Source organism: Xenopus laevis, chromosome 9_10L, assembly GCF_017654675.1.
Source record: "Xenopus laevis strain J_2021 chromosome 9_10L, Xenopus_laevis_v10.1, whole genome shotgun sequence".
NCBI classification, from domain to species: Eukaryota; Metazoa; Chordata; class Amphibia; order Anura; family Pipidae; genus Xenopus; species Xenopus laevis.
The window spans coordinates 12,497,190-12,519,449 of NC_054387.1; the positions used below are offsets into that span (position 1 = coordinate 12,497,190).

At 41.4% G+C, this 22,260-nt stretch overlaps 2 protein-coding genes across 2 annotated transcripts in view; one reads left to right on the forward strand and one right to left on the reverse strand.

Annotated features, from left to right (window-relative positions):
- The window catches only part of cyp24a1.L (cytochrome P450 family 24 subfamily A member 1 L homeolog), a 46,262-nt gene extending 34,564 nt beyond the window's left edge, over positions 1–11,698 (reverse strand). Inside the window, exon 1 of the mRNA XM_018234944.2 lies at positions 11,619–11,698. The gene's annotated coding sequence lies outside the window, so the exon portion shown is untranslated. The remainder of the gene's footprint in view (positions 1–11,618) is intronic.
- pfdn4.L (prefoldin subunit 4 L homeolog) lies at positions 11,646–21,512 on the forward strand. Its single transcript, XM_018234946.2, has 4 exons — positions 11,646–11,789; positions 15,046–15,153; positions 19,300–19,437; positions 21,286–21,512. The coding sequence occupies exons 1-4, from the start codon at positions 11,766–11,768 to the stop codon at positions 21,415–21,417; spliced, it is 402 nt and encodes a 133-aa protein (XP_018090435.1). The 5' UTR covers positions 11,646–11,765; the 3' UTR covers positions 21,418–21,512.
- Positions 21,513–22,260: the final 748 nt, after the last annotated feature.

The following is a 22,260-nucleotide window of genomic DNA, read 5'->3' on the forward strand; positions in this document are numbered from 1 at the left end:
TGCCAGAGGGGCTGCTATAATGTCCAATAGAAAATCAGTAGCTAGTGGGCTGGTGGGGGCTGTTTGGGCCTCTATGTGGGCTGATTGGGCCTCTGTGTACCAGAAATGCCAGGGCCTATTTTTATTCTCAGTCCGGACCTGCTTTCCATTATAATGGTGCATTCTCTTGCATCCTGGCTATTATGGGCAGTATAATAATAGGAGAATTTCCCTATAATCACCCTAAATATCTCTGTACCTAATATGCCATGCATAGATTGTAAGCTCTGTGGGGGATAGAATAGCGTGTAATGAGAGCAGGAAACAATATATGCAGTAACTGTACAGGAAGGAAAAGGGCATTTCTGGAAGAGGAGTGTAGTTTTCTGGAGCAGAAAGTAAGGTCAAGCATGAATTATTGTTTTAGCCTTAATTAAGAGCAGATTAAACAGACCATGACGTCCTTATCTGCTGTCACACATTCCGAGTTACTATGTGTTGAGGAATTTGTACATTTTCTGCTTCTCTCTTTTACATCTTATCGTTGCGTTTTTATTTTATCTCAGACATTTGTAACGTGACTGAAAGGAATTTTGAGATACAACAACAACTATGGTGGAAAATGTCTCCCAGGTAATAGGAGTAAGTGGAGCTTGTTAGCGTCACTTTTATGCAGTCCCGCCCCTCGTACGCACAGACGCGCAAGAGTCATTTCCATGGCAACATAGGTTTTAAAAAACAAATACTTGATGGTATTTTATAGATTTGTAACAGAGAAGAGAACAGAAAGTACTTGTCCAATTTATATTTACATGAAATAATTAAATTCCATGTAGTTGTAAACTGGGTGCAGTGCTTGGCTCGGTAACCTCAACGAAACAGAGTTATTTTTCCATAAATAAGTACCAAGTCTTTCAGCCCTAGTTCCAGGACTCAATTGTCACTGTAAATCATCTTCAAGGTGGGCTTTCAAGCAGATCTAGGAAAGAAAATGACCATGCTCCCTATTTTCTTCCTAACTGTCCCTCGTTCTCAGTAAATCCTGACATGGCTCCAAGAACGTAAGGTCTTGGAGATGTGGCAGGGCTTGTTTGGAATGATGGGGCCAGCTTCAAAGCCTGGCAAGAATTTCTAGGACTTCTCACTGTAAATGATCTTCAATGTGGGCTTTCAAGCAGATCTAGGAAATAAAATGGCCATGCTCCCCAATTTTGATCTTAACTGTTCTTTGTTCTGTTAAAGCAATGCTAAAGCTCGAAGACACTACCAATGGGACTAGCTCCATAGTCTGGTACTCACTGCCTTAACCACTGTTACTTGTGCATCTTCATCAATGCAGCCATTGTAGTGGCCATCTTGGCTTTCAACACTCTATCACCTTTTAAGCTTTCCACCAGTCCACCAACACCAGGAGTCTATTCTTCTGGCCATGGTACATGGCCCTAGTCATAACGGGACTGCAATAGCTTAATTACTTTGGAAAGACAAATGCCTGCCTATAGAAACAGACTATGAACATATGAAGTGTATACCAGTAACATCATAGTATCTAAGTCATTGGAGCTACTAAGGTCTCTGCCTCATACCATAGTGTATGAATACCTAAAGCTATTACAAATTCATATCCAAAGACATTAATTTGAGGGGGACAGTCCAGTTAATCTGGCTGTTTATTGATAAAAGCTGATTTTCTGGATGAAACAACATGCTGACCCATCACAAAGAATTCTGGGTAACCACCAGATCTTCTAAAGCAAAAGAAAAGATCTCCTTTGTCAATAAGCACTCATCAGAGGTACTTAGCTTGAATGCTGTGGAGTGAAGACAGCGATTCGTCTTCAGCCAAATATCCTTGGACAATAACTTGGCTTACCCAACAAAATGCTCTGCAAATAAAGAAATGGACTTCCGAGGCCAGCAATTCAGTATAATGAATAACCACATATTCACAAAGGATTAAAGGGTTCCATTTCAGGCATAGTTCTGGGAAGTGATATGAATGCACATAACGAGAAGTGTGGTTATTCTATTTTACAGAAGAAAGTTCTTGTTTTTTTAGCAAATAAAACATTGTATAATAAGTAGTAGTTGCGTATAGGTTGTATCATGGGTAGTGTTGGTGTGTGTATTGTATAATAAGTAGTTTTTCTATATAGGTTGTACCAGGAGTAGTATTTGTGTAAGACTTTAATTGTGCTTTGAGTAAGGGAACAAAAGACGACGACGGCTAAATGAAGATTAGCTCCATCAGGTCTACTGTATTTCAACTAATAATGAATGGAGTTTAAGATATGGGTTCAAATACTAACTGTGACTTGTAGTTTCTGGCTTATGAGTTTCTCACTAATGTAGAGCAAAGGGCTTTAAGGCTTTTAACCCAGACTGATTTCACATAATACCACCTAGTCAGAAGCAAAGATAGGTGATGAGACCCAAGTCCATGTTGGAGACAAGATCAACAGCCAGACTGAGAGTAGGAGGGTAGACTAAAACTGGTGGCAGAAACCATAACAAGACTGAAAATAATATTGTATTAGTCTTGCATGTGTAACGTATGGTATCCCAAAACCCAGAACAAACCCCAAGGTCCTGGTCTCGGCTCACACTTCTGCCTCTAACAAATGCCTTTTGCTTTGTTACTTTCACTTCTCGGATGCCACCAGGTCTTAAAGTGAGAGGACCAAGGGGGGAGTTCTGGGCAGGCAAAGGAACTGTAACATATACAGGAAGGATGGGAAACAAAGACATGGAATGGGTTGGGACAGTACAGTACAGTAGAGTACAGGATCACGAACCAGGAGCATAGTCAGGATAAACAGGCCGGGGTCAAAACCAATTGATAACATGGTACAGAGTCAGGATCCAGAAGAGTGGTAAATAACAGGCAAGGGTTAGTTCAGGCAGCGATACAGCAAAGGTCAAAAACAGGCAAGGGTCAGGAACAGATAAACAGACCTGAAACACGCCCAGGAACTTTCAGGAAATAGACTTACGTTGGGCAATGAGCCAGTGCATTGTACGGGTTTTATAGCCAGACTAATGTCTTACACAGATCACCTGTGGCCAGATTGGCAAAAAGTGAATCAAGGCATGCCTACGTGCAATTACAAAGATAGCAATAGGAGTGAACCAGGGCCTTAGCTGTGTGCTCACATAGAGCAGTGGCAATGCAGACAAATCAGAAATGCCAGCTCCCTGGTTCAACTCCAGGTAGGATGTTACAGCATGGTCCTGGAAGTAAGCTTACAAGACCAAGACTTTGATGGCCTTATTGGATTTGCTAGCAAGAAAACAGAGTGAGAGAGTTTACTTGACTTGACTAGAAGTCAAGTAATGAAACCTAGGAGGCTCAAGACCATGCCATGTTGAAAACCACATCAAGGCAAAGACTAGGAGGGTCGATCTTTATGTTAGACCAGGGTAGCAGAAAGGTGAGATTGGTGATAAGAAACTTTGATATTGGCAAGTTCCCACAAGCAGGTCTAACAGTTGAGGCCAGGGTCTTATTAAACTTGATACCAACAGGACAGAAAAGCAAGTTGGCTTTTCATCATGACAACGACTTATTGAGGCTCATAATGGCAAACATTGTCTAAACCTGCATATCAGTCTTATCTGATACTGGGTTGTAATTATTTACTATTAGTGAAGGTCCAAGGGCGGGTCACCGAAAATTGAAGTCAATGCCGTTTTTTTCATGCAACTATAGGCGTTTTTTTTTTTTGCAGCATAATATTTTGTTCATCCCTATTCAAGATGGAGAAATAATTGAATATACAAGATGGAGAGGAGGTCACCAGTCTGGTTCTTGAAATTATTCTTAACTATGGCTCAATACTAGTCTTGACAATATTAGTTTCATGTCATCAACTCAGATTGAAGGAATGCTGGTAAATCATTCTTAAAATTGTCCTTTTCCATGGAATACCTTATAGGCTCAAGGTCATCCAAGATGCCCAAGATCCTTCCCCACCACCCTGGGTTTATGAAAATTCTAAAAAATCAATTTCTGCCCATTGGGCGAGCTTCATCCTCTACGAAAAAGTGATAGATGGAAGCTAATTTATAGCATTGGCTTATGATCCACAGTTTTTCCAATGTTCAAAACAGGACTGGAACTATGCAGAAACCCCTTATGATACTGTATTTATATCTATTGGGTTGACTAAGACTATGTATCAGATGGAATAGACTTTTTGGCTTGGATAACATAAAAACAAGGTTTGAGAGACAAAGGAAAACTATTTATGTGGTCGAGGTTCTGCACTAGGTAAGCCAAGGAATGGGCTTATCCTGCTGAAATTTCCGGCAGTTTAGACTAATCTAGGAGTGGATGTTATTAGCTGAGTTGGTTCGTTGCTCGGAGTATGGGAGAAAAGCTGGGGATTCTGGTAAGTTCTGTGATAGATAGGCTGTCAGACCCAAGCACAATAATAACAAGCAAATAATAGGCGGCTGGCGCCCATCCCTAGAATTAAAGCGGGGAAAATGTCCAGAGGGATTGACTGTTCAAAGGCAAAGGCAGTTGGCAAACACCCTGTACTGCTATGGTTCACTACCCAATTACAGCTTGACTCCAGACATTTAACAGCTTCTGTCTGAGTATAAAACAGAACTAAAATTTAGGGAGTTATTTATCAAAAATCGGAGTATTTTCGGAAAACTACTCTGAACAAATCCACACAGGTTTTTCCCCCTTATTTATAAATAAATTTTTCCGAAAATTTCATGTGCGGGAAAGAATTCAAAAAAATCATCGGATTGTACGTATTTTTCGCCCGAAAATTCATTTTTTTCAGATTTTTTTGCCCGAAAACCACAAAATCTTCAGATTATTGCACGGATCCCAACGCAGATGAGGATATCTTTGGGTTTTCTCCCATTGACTTATATACAACCTCAGCAGGTCTGAGATGCCGGATTCTCGAATTTTGACTTTTTCCATCCTAGGGTATAATAAATTCTGAAAAATGTTAGCTTTTCCAGATTTTATAGAAAACAAGTTTTTGGGATTCTGACTTTAATAAATAACCCCCTTAGTGTACATGTATTTTATAACTGGTACAGAATAGACTAAAGTATCGCTGAACTTTAACCTTTAGCCTTTAACCAAACTTTTTATTAAACTTTTATTAACGTTTACATTTCCAAATTCCATTCTCAGGCATGGGCAGGTTAATTGGCTCCTGATAAAGTGTGTGTGCGTGTGTGATAGGGACCTTAGATTGTAAGCTCCACTGGGGCAGGGGCTGATGGGGAAGATCTATAACCATAAATAAAAGATAATTCTAATCTTCAGAGACACTTGGAGAAGGCAATAATTATTCATTTGAATCTTTTTCTCAATACATAGAAAAGGAATGTAAGTCAACCCTATAAATATAGCGCCCTCCCACCTTACCTTCTGCCTTTGCTGTAAGGGGGGTACCCACTACTCATTTATCATGGGTGCTGGGGGGAATCTGAGCCTTTATAAGATAAAGATGAAGAGCACAAAGCAGAAATTGTTTCTCTTTCCTCCATTCCCATTAGAGCCCTGAGTGCTAAAAAAGGCATCAGCAGTCACTTGAACAGACTGTCTCTCGTGAGAAAGTCAATGTATTTTATTAATGGTTCTCTCCTGAGTCACAGGATGAAGGTGACGGGTGATGTGGCTGAAGGTGACAGAGTTAAGGGGAAGTTATAAACTTTCTGTAGTGGAATAAAATAAATGTCTTATTCCAAGCACTTGCTTTTATCTATTCATCTGTTGCAATAGGCAATAAAATAATGATAGACTTAGGTGAGCGGGTCCATGTGGCCTGGGCTCCTAATAGAACCATAAAGAGAAACCAATACAACTTCATACCTAAGTTGCCTGTACAGAGAGAGAACATAAAACTATGGCAGCATAGGTATTCAGCAGGAACAGTCCCCTAAATTTGCTCATAGTCTGTACAGAGAGATACCATAAAACTATGGCAGCATAGATATTCCCCTGTACTAAGCACAATTCAGCAGGAACAGTCCCCTAAGTTTGCTCATAGCTTGTTCGCGAAACGGCAAAAAATTCGCGAAACGGCGCCGGGGTCTCGTTTTTGACACCGGCGCCTGTTTTTTCGACGCCGGCGCCCGTTTTTTGACGCCGGCGCCCGTTTTTTACGCCGGCGTCTGTTTTTTCTAAAAAAAAATTTTGACGCCGGCGAATTTTTCCCGCGAATTTTCGCGGGCGTTTCGCGAATTTATTCGCCTGCCGCGAATCGTGCAAATTCGCGCCTGCCGAATAAATTCGCCCATCACTATTCAGCAGGAACAGTCCCCTAAGTTTGCTCATAGTCTGTACAGAGAGATCCCATAAAACTATGGCAGCATAGGTATTCCCCTGTACTAAGCACAATTCAGCAGGAACAGTCCCCTAAGTTTGCTCATAGTCTGTACAGCGAGATCCCATAAAACTATGGCAGCATAGGTATTCCCTGTATTAAGCACAATTCAGCAGGAACAGCCCCTAAGATTGCTCATAGTCTGTACAGAGAGATCCCATAAAACTATGACAGCATAGGTATTCCTCTGTACTAAGCACAATTCAGCAGGAACAGTCCCCTAAGTTTGCTCATAGTCTGTACAGAGAGATACCATAAAACTATGACAGCATAGGTATTCCTCTGTACTAAGCACAATTCAGCAGGAACAGCCCCTAAGATTGCTCATAGTCTGTACAGAGAGATACCATAAAACTATGACAGCATAGGTATTCCCCTGTATTAAGCACAATTCAGCAGGAACAGTCCCCTAAGTTTGCTCATAGTCTGTACAGAGAGATCCCATAAAACTATGGCAGCATAGGTATTCCCCTGTACTAAGCACAATTCAGCAGGAACAGCCCCCTTAGTTTGCTCATAGTCTGTACAGAGAACAGTAGAAGTGTAATGGCCCTTAAAACTTCGTATTAACACAAGAAAGAGAAGAATCTCAGACTGTAACATTTGCACCTTGGGCAAACAAAGGGTGGTGCTGGCTTGGCACTATTTTGATCTCCTCTGGCACAGAAGACCTGGCAGGGTAGTTTTATGGGTAAAAGGTAAATGTAATTTATGGCAGACTTGGACGTGTCTATACGTCTGTGTTCTTGACTCATAAACAAAAACAGCAGTACAGGGTGACTTTTTTTTGCTTCATGCAAAAATGGAAATCTCACTCCAAGCCTGTATGTTTGGACCCTCAGCTGAATGCAGGGCCACGGAGAGTGGGATATGCAAAATATTATGGAACTAACAGTTACCCTTATCCCATAGAAAATTGGGAGAGTGGGTGGCCGCCAACCAACTTTTGCCAAAAACCATATCCAATAGCTGGAACCCTCATATTAAGGTGAGAGTCGAGGCTCTATAATAACCTGTGAGCGCCTGCTATTATTTTTTATCTTAGCTGCTAAATTATGGGGTTGCTAGCGCCCTGCTGTCCTAACAACCAGGCTGTATAGGCGAAACCAACAGATCAAACACACTCACTGCACAGTCTCTTTAAAGGAAAACTAATTTAGCATAAGGTTTGTTAGAGATAAGCAGTACAGGAATCCACCCAGATCAATCAATGAGAAGAACTGCAGCCCATTCCCTTAGCTTTACCTTTAACGATTTGTGATTGTCCTCCGGGAAATGTGTACCTACTTGAATGCAACAAAAAATGAGGGGTGTGATATAGATAATGACTGTGCCCTAATAATTGTTATTTAACCACAAGACATATGAAGTTTTATGAGATAATAGGCACTTGTCTGCTAAATGTACAGAGGGAACAGCCCTACGGAAATATGGAACCAAACCTAAGATCCTGCAGCACTTCTTCTGTACATGTCCTAATCCTGTCCTCTGTACTGGGAATATGACACCAGTGCTTATCCTTATATTAATACAGCAGCTTCCCATATTAGTTGGTTCTTGGGAAAGCATGCTGGGAACTGTAGTTCAGCAAAATCTATAGTATCTCCAACCAATAAGCCAAGGTACAGTAGTTCTGTGTATAAAGCACACACTAATATGAAACTATACCCACATAGGTATTTTCCTTTGCTCGCAGTCTGTACAGAGAGATACCATAGAACAATACAAAAGAAGCATAGGTATTCTCCTGTACTAAGCACAATTCAGCAGGAACAGCCCCCTAAATTTGCTCATAGTCTGTACAGAGAGATACCATGAAACTATGGCAACATAGGTATTCCCCTATACTAAGCACAATTCAGCAGGAACAGTTCCCTAAGTTTGCTCATACTCTGTACAGAGAAATCCCATAAAACTAAGGCAGCATAGGTATTCCCCTGTACGCAGCACAATTCAGCAGGAACAGTCTCTAAGTTTGCTCATAGTCTGTACAGAGAGATACCATAAAACTATGGCAACATAGGTATTCCGCTATACTAAGCACAATTCAGCAGGAACAGTTCCCTAAGTTTGCTCATAGTCTGTACATAGAGATACCATAAAACTATGGCAGAATTGGATATTCTCCTGTACTAAGCACAATTCAGCAGGAACAGCCCCCTAAGTTTGCTCATAGTCTGTACAGAGAGAGATACCATAAAACTATGGCAGTATAGGTATTCCCTGTACTAAGCACTAAGCATTTTTTGGCCAGAAATGTGCTTACTTCCTGGGACTGAGGCCACTGGAGGCAGTTTTGGCTCCTTCCTACGCATATGGAAAAAAATGAAACTCAGACTGAAGACTAGAAAGCGCCTGGGAACGTGTAGGAGTTTGGCTCACGGGTTGATAACCCCTGTTGTTGTGCAATTGATCAAGTTTCCCCTAGTAATGAACTTGCTGATAAAACGTAAATAAATACATTTAAAAAACAGACTTTTCCCGAAACTCATTTGGCAAATTTGGTTCCTTTGAGAATAACAATTATTTTGGGAGATTCCATCAGCCGTGCAGGTGCCAGGGATTTCTTGCAAGCAAAGCACTTGGTTTATATAAGCAATTGGGCCATTCTTGGGAGTGGGAGGATCAGTGTCTGTTTTCGGTATTCTCCCTCCATATGCAGAGGGGTCCCTTTGGAAAGGGAAATCAGGGTGATCACATCTGGCCCATTTTCCGTGGGGCCACACAGAAAGGGCTGTGATCGACAGGCAAGTAAGTCAGGGGCAATAAATGTGCAATAATGTACAGTATAAGACAAAATGGTATAAGGGGAAGGCCTTGAACCACAGGCATGTGTGTATAGTAAAGTAAGCGTGTGAGAAAAAAAACGGTAGGCCCTGCAGACCCAGAGTTGAACTGGGCTTGCGGGAACCCGGTAAAAACCTGGTGGACCCCGGCTCTTTTGGTCAGCACTCCCTCTCCTTACCTCCCTCCCTGACCGGGTCGTGCTGACACGCGGCAGAGAGGATGCGGCTGGGGGGCTGGTAGCGGTGCCACTTTTTTTGGACGAACATGAGCAGGGGGTTGGTTGTGACATTGGGGGGCAGGGTGGTGACATCAGGGGTGGGTGACGTAGGGAGGCGGGTGCTTGACGTCAGAGGTGGGACTGATGATGCGGCAATCAGCGATAAGCTGATCGCCATGTCATTCACTTCAAAGTCCTTATTTGGAACAGGAACTTTTCACCCGGGTAGCCCTTCCAAAAACCGAGCTATCCGGGTGAAATCCAGACAGGTGGCAACCCTAGGGGCCCTGGGGGGAAGGAGTGTCGGGCCCCTGAGGCTGCCGGCCCGGTGAGCCCTGGGCCCCCCAATCCGACTCTGCCCTGCCCATTTTTATTAACATGTATTTATATAGCGCGGACATATTGCGTAGCACTAATTTCTGCCTGTCCTCCCATCCCTGATCTTGTAAAAAGTACATTAAGGTACATGCATGGTTGTGGAGGGGCTGGAGGTCCTCAGAGGGGGTGTTGGGGCCCCTGGGATCCTAGCAGCCCCAGTGGGCCTTGCAAATCCCAGACCAACCCTTATGCCAGGGCAAAGGGCTTTGCAGGGGGGTACAGGGAGAACTCAGTTTAGTGGCCCTGAGTGAGGGACCCCAGAGACACCAAAGATGTAAGTTGCAAGCCACCGATGGGGGTTTTCACATAATGGCTCATGGCAGTGGTGGATCAAGGTTAAGACAAGGTGGGTGTAGGGCATATTTTTTCATTGGGCACCATTCTACTTGCTGAGAGAGCCCATTACCCAGTTTATCCAGGTGATCAGTGGTCTAATAATGGGGGGCCCCTGGTACTCCTACACTAAATCCTCCCACCTACACTGAAGCCTCCCTCCTACTCGGCCCTGGTGCTGGCACTCATCAAGAACAAGGGCTCAATATGTTCTTGGAATAAGAATCTAGCCGGAACCATTCTGACCCAATTCACAGGCAGAACAATGTCGGTTTCTGTCTAAATCTCTCAGCTGGTTCCCAGGAATCACTTCAGTGCATGGGGGTGGATTTCTTTTCATCTGGAGCTACTACTTTATTTACCACAATGTGGTTCCAACTTGGGGGGCTGAGGGGAGAGGCATTTAAAAAAGAGGTTTTGTCTTTGGCAGAACGACAAAATGTTTAGTCTGCGGCTGCTGTAAGATATTAGACAACTAAATCTGGAACTGGATATGATAAACATGATTAATTGTTAATTGTGTCCTGAGCTCCTCGCTGTATTTGTATACTGTTCATAGGGAGAATGCTCCGGCTTTCCTACTGTAAGGCTACTAACTAATCATACAGTTAGCAGCTCAATGGGAATCCTGTCAGCCTACTGTAAGGCTCCTGTAGCACCCAACAGCTGGCACTCAACTGGGCTTTGCTTGCCTCGGCATATCATTATTTAAAGTTAGAAATGCGGAATAAAAGGTGATTTCCATCCTATGGTTTCCTTGTGATTTACCCATATATACAGGTCAGTTGCTTCTCCATGAACGATTTCTGGGAACATAATAAATTGTATTTTGTAGACGAGGAGACAGAAAACAATAACCCCCTCCCACCCTTATCCTGGAAAGTACAGGGTATTTCTACTCGAAAAGGCAATTAATAAACAGAGGGAAATGATTGACTGAGAGAAGATGAAGGGTAAGGGGTAATTATTAGGACAGTGAAGTCACGGTATTGCTTCACTATCACAAGATTTTATGTTATATTCCTATAACCAAGCTGAAAATGCCATTAGGGATAATGTACCCCCTATTGTAAATGATAAGGATATAAGAAGCCACAAAGGGGTTCTGTGACCATATAAAGACACAAGGCTGCAGGCTGAGTTATACAGGGAACTCTGAGTATCACTCATGTATTATAAGGGATAATGTACCCCCTACTGTAAATTATAAGGATATTAGAAGTCACTGAGGGGTTGTTCTGTGACCATATAAAGGCACAAGGCAATATTAAACATACTACTGGGTGTATCAGGAATGCAGCTCGCTAATATAATCCCCACTTGATATTACAAAATATATACTATGATGCTACACAATATTTAGTTGTGTCAGTACTACAACTCCCAGCAGCAGCACTATTTAATCACTGTCACTAAGCACTACACTCCCATCCTCTTGCACCATCTAGTGGCCTTTTAGAACCAACATTGGTTTCCTTCCAGTTCTAGCTACAACATTGATTTCCGCTTTGGACCGTACCATTTATTACATAAAATGCAGATGGCTCTATACCCTTCGTTACCTTCGGTTATTTTGTAATGATCGTGAATTTCAGGGCTGGATGCGCCACGGTTCTGTGAATGGGACTGTATCTTTCCCCCGTTAGCCTAATTAAGTAAAAGTAAGTCGAGTGGCACCGCCCCCGCCCGGAAGTTGGTTCTATCCCAAGATGGCGGCCACCATGAAGAAAGCGGTAATGCTGCATTGTGCGGCGGGCCGAGGGAAATTAGGGGTGTTACAGGGAGTTTCTGTCATGGGGTGTGATATATAGGGGACTAGGGTTACGGTGGGGTCGGGAAGGAATGTTAGGGGTGAATATTATTAGATTTACCTCTCTCACATCCATCCCTGTAGGAGCATTGTGTCAGGCTGCCATGTGCTGCAGACTCTACTGCTTTCTATACATCAGAATTCAACCACAAGCTTATAACTATACACATGGGGATATTGTTTGTCTAAGGGTCATGTCTTATTCCTATGGATCCCCTGATAGTGGGGCTGTGTGAATGGGGTGTGGTGTTTGCTGGCAGCTTTATTTATCAATTGATAAAGAGCCAGTATATATAATTCTGATATATAAATACATTCAGCAGATCTGTACAACAAGAGGATGTGTCCAGCAATCGTATAGATTGTATAGAAATGGCTGATAGAGAAGTTAAAAAGAGCTTGCACTCTAAAAGGAGACCGGGGTGTGAGACACAAGTAGCAGAGATGGTTTTGTACATCAGACAGGCTGGTATATCAAATACAACATTATTAGTATTAGCAGAAATATATACATACCACCAAGTAACAAGATCAAGGCAAAAAGAGACAAACCACAGGGAGCAGATACACTTGCCAAAAATGAGAACAACCAAACGTTTCGGCACTAAAGTCTTTGTCAAGGGGAATTCTTTTTGCCTCGATCTTGTTACTTGGTGGTATGTATATATTTCTGCTAATACTGTTGTATTTGATATAAAAAAAAATTGCCATTTACTATAAAAGAACATTTTTTTAATACCACCTTTGTCTACTAAGTCTCATTGAGTGTGCAACCCTCTCCATTTCTATATACTGTTTTGGGCAACTGACTGTGGGATTACCTGGGGTTATTTGCCCCTCATATATCTTAAAAAAGTATTTTTTCTATTGTGAATATTGGGAGTGCCCTCCACCAACTTATTTTCGTTACTCCTTAGTCTGCCAGTGGAGCTTGGGGTGGGGGTGAAGAATAGCGTGTGTCTAGGAGGAAGTGATGTCATGCACAGTTTGCTGGGGGTCAGGATGTTTAGGCCTGTGGCCTAGGGTAGCACCGGAACTCAAATATAGCACTGGGTGACATGCAATGAGTTGGGATTATAAATAGCAGCGATTATATGAGACCTTGCAAGCCTGGTACCCTGCTAATTGCATTTTAATCACTTTCTGGCAGTCATCTAGAGGGCCCTGCTCATTACATCTCAAGCACTGAGCAGAGCTGAAAGCCAGTAATGGACTGAAAGGAAAGGAGTAGAATGAATCAAAATGAATCTATTAATAGTGCTGCTCCAGCAGAATGCTGCACTGAAATCCATTTCTCAAAAGAGCAAACAGATTTTTTTATATTCAATTTTAAAATCTGACATGGGGCTAGACATATTGTCAATTTCCCAGCTGCCCCAAGTCATGTGACTTGTGCTCTGATAAACTTCAGTCACTCTTTACTGCTGTACTGCAAGTTAGAGTAATATCACCCCTCCCTTTTCCCCCCAGCAGCCTAACAAAAGAACAATGGGAAGGTAACCAGATAGCAGCTCCCTAACACAAGATAACAGCTGCCTGGTAGATCTAAGAACAGCACTCAATAGTAAAAACCCATGTCCCACTGAGACACATTCAGTTACATTGAGAAGGAAAAACAGCAGCCTGCCAGAAAGCATTTCTCTCCTAAAGTACAGGCACAAGTCACATGACCAGGGGCAGCTGGGAAATTGACAAAATGTCTAGCCCCATGTCAGATTTCAAAATTGAATATAAAAAAATCTGTTTGCTCTTTTGAGAAATGGATTTCAGTGTAGAATTCTGCTGGAGTAGCACTATTAACTGATGTGTTTTGAAAAAAAACATGTTTTCCGATGACAGTATCCCTTTAATGTCAATTTCACCACATGCCCCTCACCATCTCCTGTACACCGACAGAATCCCAGTTCCTGATATAATTGTCCCTTGGTTGTGTATATGTTTCTGCCATTGGGAAATTAAATTAACTCTACAGGGGTGCAGGCTGCTCTGAATAATAATACATCCTCCCAAAGAATCTCTTTCCTATAATCCCATGGCCCTGACTCAAATGCCAACAATGAATTACAAAAATAAAATCATTATTTTTATTATTATTTTATTTTACAAGTATGGAACCTGTTATCCAAAATGCTCAGGACCTGGTTTTTTCTGGGTACCAGATCTTTCCCTAATTTAGATCTCCATAAGTCTACTAGAAAATCATGTAAACATTAAATAAACCCAATAGGCTAGTTCTGCTTCCAATAAGGATTAATTATATCTGAGTTGGGATGAAGTACAAGCTACTGTTTTATTATTACACAGAAAAAGGAAATCATTTTAAAAATGAATAATAACAGGTGTGGGACCCCTTATCTGGAAACCCGGTATCTAGAAAGCTCCAAATTACCGAAAGGCCGTCTCCCATAGACTTTCAAATACTCCAAATGTTTAAAAATGATTTCCTTTTTCTGTGTAATAATAAAACAGTAGCTTGTACTTGATCCCAACTAAGATATAATTAATCCTTATTGGAAGCAAAACCGGCTTATTGGGTTTATTTAATGTTTATATGATTTTATTGAAGACTTAAGGTATGAAGATCCAAATCATGGAAAGATCTGTTATCCGGAAAACCCAAGGTCCTGAGCATTCAGGATAACAGGCCCAGTACCTGTAGTAATTATTTGATAACAATGGAGTTTATGGGGGATGGCCTTCCCGTATATGTATTTTTAATATTATAAAAGGTTGACACAGTCTATAGTTTTACTTGCTGCTAATCAAATCCTGAATTAATTATCCCCAATGGGGGAAAAAAATAGGGAAAACAGCCAATTGATTCAGATAAAGACATGGAACAGTATTACCCGAAACAATTTGGCTGTTTAATGATGTCCTGAGAGGTCAGTGGGTGACAGTTACATGTCGATAATTTGCTGCCGCTAAATGAATATGATTACTAGAATTCTTGTTATTGAGGAAGACTCCCTAATGAGCCAGAATCCCTCGAACTCGTCGCTTAAATCAGCTGAATTTGCTAAAGGGCAACGTTTAACATTTTATAAATAACTAGAATGGTCTTTACAAATACGGCCACGATCAATAAAACTGACGGCCAGCAGATCCTCACATTTGCTGATACGAGAATAAGAGGCCTTTATGCATCGGCATCAGAACCTGTCCTGTTTGCGTTCCAGGTTGCGGAAGATGTGAACGTCACTTTAGAGGACCAACAGAAAATCAACATCTTTGCGAGAAATACAAACCGAGCGACGGAGCTGAAGGATGAAATCGAAGTCAAAAAGGTAAAGCAACAAATGAACTTCAAAGTTTACTAGGAAAAGGTTTTGCTTTTGTTAAAGGGGAAGTGATAACTAAAGAAGTAGGTAGAAATATTGTACATGATGTTTTGTGCTTCTGTACCAGCCCAATGCAACCACAGCCCTTTAGCAGTCAAGATCTGTGTCTCCAAAGATGCCCCAGTAGCTCCCCATCTTCTTTTCTGCTGATTCACTGCACATGCTCTGTGCTGCTGTCCCTTACTGAGCTTAGGGACCCACTCACAATATACAGTACACGTAGAATAGAAATGTCACAATATAAGGCCGATTAGTAATTAAGACAGATAATTACTACATGGCAGCACAGAAACCAGTGCAATTAGCATCAGAATTTAATAATCAGCAAACCTGTAGCATCGGCTTATATTACAGGGGAAGCTCATTTTCTGCTGGATAATTAGTGACGACCCCTAAGCTCAGCTTCTCAACAGCTGCTCAGAGCCCACTGAGCATGTGAGTGTCACAGACACTTTCCAAGATGGTGACCCCCTGTGACAAGTTTGAAGTCCTGGATCATTGCTGCTATTGACAAGCTGAAACTTTAGGTTAGTGCAATTAGTTCAGTATATGAAATATGGCATTCTTAGCCATTTTAATTTTTAGGGTTTAGTTCTCCTTTAATAAACAGAAACGCCATGTCTTGTGTTACTCTGGTTCACATATCACTATGCGACATGCAGTACCATTTCCTTCCTGCTGGAGGCAGCAATATGCAATTCACAGGGAAGTAAATGTCATATAGAATAAATTCAAGCTAGTGATCTGTGGGTCGGGCAGTTTCGGGTCGGCTCCTGCACAAAATCTTCGGGTTGTGGACAGGTCTGGGATGAGCTTTACTCCTGCTCTCCCCACTACCCAGTACTTCCGGCTACAGATGCACTGAATCCAGGATTCAGTTTGGGATTCCACCAGGATTCGTCCTTTTTTAGCAGGATTCGTAGTCAGCCAAATCCTTCTGCCCGGCCGAACCAAATCTATATTTTGCATATGCAAATTAGTGGCGGGCAGGGAAATCGCGTGACTTTTTGTCACAAAACAAAGAAGTAAAAAATGTTTGCATATGCAAATTAGGATTTGATTTGGTATTCGGCCTAATTTTTCGCGAAGGATTTAGTACATCCCTACTTTCGGCCCCTAAATTTATAGACTCGCCCCCATCCCTTTTGTGACATCACAGCTTGTCGGCATAGGTCTATAAACAGAGGGGAACTGCAGGTGAACGAATTCACGCAACACCAGTGGTGGAACTAACAGGGGGTGGAGGGTCCGCACCCCTCTCAGAACCTGCTGGTGGTTCACACGAATATGCCGCAAAGATCATTTCTGGAGGGGTCTGTACGGCCTGCAACCGGGCCCCGCGATGTGTAGCTACTTTACTGAGCAGCACTAACATTGAAATGAAACATCATCGAGAAACGGCAACTTCCAACAATAATTTTATGTCTCGGTTCCATAGCAACTTGAAATGCGTGCGCGGATAAAAGCGCAGTCCCACTTATCCATCTGCTCTGCACTTAAATTACATCAGTCCCCTTTGTAAAGGCGCTGAAGGGCCAATTAGCCTGAAATGGGTTCCCTCCATAAACGAGGAATGGCGGCAGTAATGATTGTTAATGCAGTTGTATTGCATAAAATGACAATTACTGTGCTTTTGTGCTCATTGTGGTTTCCAGATATTGTTTTCCCATTTAAAGCACCTTTTCCTTGCCAGAGGTCAGCCAGTCGTACATATAGCTGCTTCTATAGCCTTTTAGAAGCTTTGCATCATGGAATCAGGGGGTAGAGTTTCCCCTGAGTTGTGGGCGGCTCTGTTATTTCTCCTCCGACCTTCTTGCAAGGAAATTGTAACACAACAAGAGGACTATGGTCCACCTTTTAGGGAACAATGGAGGCGAGTATTTTTCTATTCAGTCAAATCAATGCATGGTTGAGCAGGGATGCACCGAATCCAGTATTCGGCCCAGGATTCGGATTCTGCCGAATCCTTGTGCCTGGCCGAAGCGAATCCTTTAAATCATGTGACTTTTCGTCACAAAACAAGGAAGCAAAAAAAACTTTTGCCGCGCACTTCGTTCGGCTCTATTTTTCCCTGCCCCTCACTGATTTGCATATGCAAATTAGGGTTTGGATTTAGTTCGGTATTCAGCCAAATCTTTCACGAAGGATTCGGGGGTTCGGCTGAATCCAAAAAAGTGGATTCGTTGCATCCCTAGTAATTTAAACCCTAGCAATCAGATTGCTGAAATTGCAAACTGGAGATCTGCAGAATAAAAAGCTTAACAACTTAAAAACCACAAATAATAAAAAAATTACAACCAATTACAAATGCTCTCAGAATATCACTCTCTATGTCATACTAAAAGTAACTTAAAGGGATCCTGTCATCGGAAAACATTTCTCAAAAGAGCAAGCATATTTTTTTATATTCAATTTTGAAATCTGACATGGGGCTGGACATTTTGTCAATTTCCCAGCTGCCCCTGGTCATGTGACTTGTGCCTGCACATTAGGAGAGAAATGCTTTCTGGCAGGCTGCTGTTTTTCCTTCTCAATGTAACTGAATGTGTCTCAGTGGGACATGGGTTTTTACTATTGAGTGTTGTTCTTAGATCTACCAGGCAGCTGTTATCTTGTGTTAGGGAGCTGTTATCTGGTTACCTTCCCATTGTTCTTTTGTTTGGCTGCTGGGGGGGGGGGAAGGGAGGGGGTGATATCACTCCAACTTGCAGTACAGCAGTAAAGAGTGATTGAAGTTTATCAGAGCACAAGTCACATGACTTGGAGCAGCAGGGAAATTGACAATATGTCTAGCCCCATGTCAGATTTCAAAATTGAATATAAAAAATCTGTTTGCTCTTTTGAGAAATGGATTTCAGTGCACAATTTCTACTGGAGCAGCACTATTAACTGATTCATTTTGAATTTTTTTTTTTCCCATGACAGTATCCCTTTAAAGCTGAACAACTCCTCTAATATAAGTCAGGGGAACATAGCAGGGGGAAATAGTTATGTGTAATATTTCCATTACACAAATTCAAAGGGAAAATAGTTTATTTTGTCTGCCTTTGAATTCCTGGGAATGTACAGAGATTTCTGAAAGTCCTGTATGATGCAGCGCTGGCATTCTTATCATTTAAAGTAAAGCAGAAGCAATGTCCGACAAGTGTGGAAAGCATTAGCAGTGAAGGGGTTAAACCCAATTCCCAAATTTGTCTCTTAAAAAAAAAAACTTAAAAAAATCTGATTTAATTGTTGAAATTACTTTTCCCATTTTCAGAATTGTTTAGATTGATAAATCACCAAGTTTTGGCGATTTTTTTTTTCATGTAAATGAAGGTTTGTATTTGCCTGCGTCTTTGTGGTGGCTTTTGCATTCTTCAGGATCAAGAGATAATGGATTTGGCGCACAGCTGCCTAGAACAGAAACCGATTTTAATGCCCGCTGATGGGTTTTGAGAAAATAGAACGGCCTGTTTATATGGCATGTAAGCGTATCCATAAAAATTGTTACGGTTATTAATATCAAAATGGAAACCCTATTGAAATAGTAAAACGTTACATGCCATTGCTTCATTTTTTGATTAATCCAAGATTTGGTTCCGGATTCGATCTGTTTCAGTATCGATCTAAATGCCTGGCGATTCCAAAAAAAATCACGCGGCTTTTCGTCACATAAACAAGGAAGTCAGAAAATTATTTTCCCTCCTACTTTCCCTAATTTGCAAATTAGGATTCGCTTCGGTATTCTGTGAATCCTTCACAAAGGATTCGGGATTTGGCCGAAACTCTAATTTTGATCTATTTGATCTTTGTAGTCCAAAACAAAACAGGAAAGGTTTGCCGATACTAGGATAAAGAAAATAACAGCTCAATGGAAATATTTTCCTAAAAACCTCAGATTTTCTTGTTCTATAAACATTGCCCCTATTATTCTCTCTCTGTTGACCCTCGAAAGTGAAACGAGTCCCCTATGGAGCCGCTGTACATGAAGCAGCTTCTTTATTGTCCAACTGAATAAAATGGCGCCGTGTAACTGTCTATAGAACAAATATAATTGGAACCGGCCCGGAGTTAGAAGCTTTGTTCTGTTTTTCTCCCCGGCTCGTATAGAAACAGCTTCAGAACCTGGAAGACGCCTGCGAGGAGATAATGATGCTTGAAGATTCCCTGCTGGTTCCCTACCAGATTGGAGATGTGTTCATAAGTCACTCCCAGGAGGAGACTCAGGAGATGCTGGAAGCTGCAAAGGTCCGTAAGAAGTGGAGCAGCCAGAATCCCCTCATTTAATATGGGAAAGGTCAAAACAGTTCAGGCACCAAATACCCCTTGCGTGGTCTTGTTTTTTTTTCTTCTGTTGGTTTGTAGAGGTTGACTTTCACCCTTTAAATTAATAAAGGTGCAGGAACAGTTTGGATTTTAGAAATAATCGCTTTAAACAGCAGATATCACCGCTGCTTGTAGCCATTAGAACATTCCAGCCAACTGTTACTATAAAAATGTAGAGGCACAGAAATGCATGTTTAATGCAAACTCATCGAGTTTCCCCTTGATTTATGAACGATTTGCCAATTGATGTCATGGGATTTCAGTTTTCTCAATCCTGAAATTGATGATACAGGTATGGGATCCGTTAGCCAGAAAGCTCTGAATTAAAGAAAGGCCCATTTTATCCAAAGTCTCCGTTTTATACAAATAATCCACATTTTTATAAACAATTTCCTTTTTCTCTATAATAATAAAACAGTAGCTTGTACTTGATCCCAACTAAGATATAATTAATCCTTATTGGAAGCCAATCCAGCTTATTGGGTTTATTTAATGTTTATATGATTTTCTAGTAGACTTAAGGTATCAAGATCCAAATTATGCAGGTTCCGAGCATTCTGGATAACAGGTTCCATACCTGTACTTGATCCCAACTAAGATATAATTAATCCTTATTGGAGGTAAAACCAGCCTATTTTATGTTTACACGATTTTCTAGTAGACTTAAAATATGGTGATCCAAATTACAGCAAAATCCTTTATCCAGAAAATACCAGGTCCTGAGCATTCTGGATAACCGGTCCTATACCTGTATAACAAACTCAAATTGATCCAGAAGTTTCCTCGCTCTAGCCGAGGCCTGCAGAGGTACCTTAAAAGGCATATTTAATTGGGGGTGCCCAAAGTTTTGGAAATATGGGTGCATCCCAATTGTGGTTAATGAAAGAGACTATGCTCAAACATTTGTGGCAATCCTAGAATTCCTTGCACCTTCTCACTGCAGATGGCAGTTTCAAAAAACGGAAATATTCAAGTTTTTGCGAAGCAAATAATGGAATATCCAAATCCCGCAAGAAGAATATCCAGTTCCCATTTCTTTTAAAGGAGAAGAAAAGCACTCGTTACTTGGAGTGCCAAAAGTTAGGCACCCCAAGTGATTATATATACTTACGTCACACTCCGGGCTAGTGCTCCTATCAGGAGAAAACTGCACCAGTCCGGCGGGTTCACAACAAATCGATCGTCTTCTTTCTTCAAATTTCCCGGGGCAGACGCATGCGCAGTAGAATGAGCTCTACCACACATGCGCACCTGTGCGTAGAAAGGAAAACCCGGAAGCCGATCGTATTGTGGTGCTCGCTGGAATAACCCTGGGCCGGTGTCGTTTTCTGCTGATAGGGCATCGGTCTGGGGTGTCAGGTAAGTAAATACAATCACTTGGGGTGCCTAACTTTTGGCACCATAAAAAGAGCGCTTTTCCTTCTCCTTTAAAAGAAATGGGAACTGGATATTCTTCTTGCGGAATTTGGATATTCAATTTTTTGCTTCTCAAAAACTTGAATATTTCCGTTTTTTTGAAACTGCCATCTTCAGTGGAATGGCGCAAGGAATTCTAGGATTGCCACAAACGTTTGAGCATAGTCTCTTTGATCAACCACGATTGCGATGCACACATTCAAGATATTTCCAAAATCGGCACATTCAAGGGAACTCGAGATTGGTTTATCGATCGGTGCAAGGCACACAATTTTCTATAAATGAACCCTCAACTTATTAACTGGTGCAACAGGGTAGGTTATATCTGAATCTTTCTCTTCTCACCATCACTAGAAACAAATGGAGGAAGAAATCGAATGTTTACAGTCGCGCGTAGAATCCATCCATCAAGTGCTCTCCGACCTTAAAGTCCAGCTGTATGCCAAGTTTGGGAACAACATAAACCTGGAGGCAGATGAAAATTAAATAATTTATTCGAATTTTTGTTCTTTAATTTTATTGATTGGAAAAAAAATAAAATGAACTTTTTTTTGTTCCAGCAATAAATCTTTTGAAGTGTGGTGATTTTTTTTTTCTGATGCAAATGGTGATGTAACAGTATAGGAGGGTTGTAGGTCGGCAACAAGGGACCTACCAAGATTTCAACCTATAAATCCACTTAGGACATTGATTGGGTAAGGTAGTGGTTAAGCAACATACAAATTGCTTTATTATATGGATATCAAAACAATACAAAGTACTTTGCAAAATAGGCTGCTGCCATGTTTCTTATTTCCACAGGGAGTTTTTCTTGGCCATTCGTTAAACCTAAATCGGCACTGGCGGAATTTAACTGGCAGATACCTGGACAGGAAACGTTGAAATTACTGACTGCCTAGATTAAGATTTACTTACAAAGCCAGGCTCAGGGAAGCAAGCCACAGCATATTTACTAAGCATACAGAGATTTAGCAGCATAATCCTTCAAAAAAAACTCACGTTTTTCAAAATTTATGATACCCCGACCCTGGAAATAGCTTGAATCCAAAAGTACACCATCTAAAACCTGTCGAGGTCATGTAGGAGTCAGTGGCAGAGCCTTAAACCATTTGAAGATGCTTGAGTTTTTTTCAGAGAGTTTTGCCGAAAACAAGTTTTTTTTGGGGTTGTTTACCCTGAACTTCAGTTTTTTCGTAAAGGGATCCTGTCATCGGAAAACGTGTTTTTTTCAAAACGCATCAGTTAATAGTGCTACTCCAGCAGAATTCTGCACTGAAATCCATTTCTCAAAAGAGCAAACAGATTTTTTTATATTCAATTTTGAAATCT

Coding starts and splice junctions, on each gene's coding strand:
- pfdn4.L (XM_018234946.2), top strand. CDS start 11,766: ATGGCGGCCACCATGAAGAAAGCG. Junction 15,154..19,299: donor ATGAAATCGAAGTCAAAAAG/GTAAAGCAACAA, acceptor CGGCTCGTATAG/AAACAGCTTCAGAACCTGGA. Junction 19,438..21,285: donor AGATGCTGGAAGCTGCAAAG/GTCCGTAAGAAG, acceptor CACCATCACTAG/AAACAAATGGAGGAAGAAAT.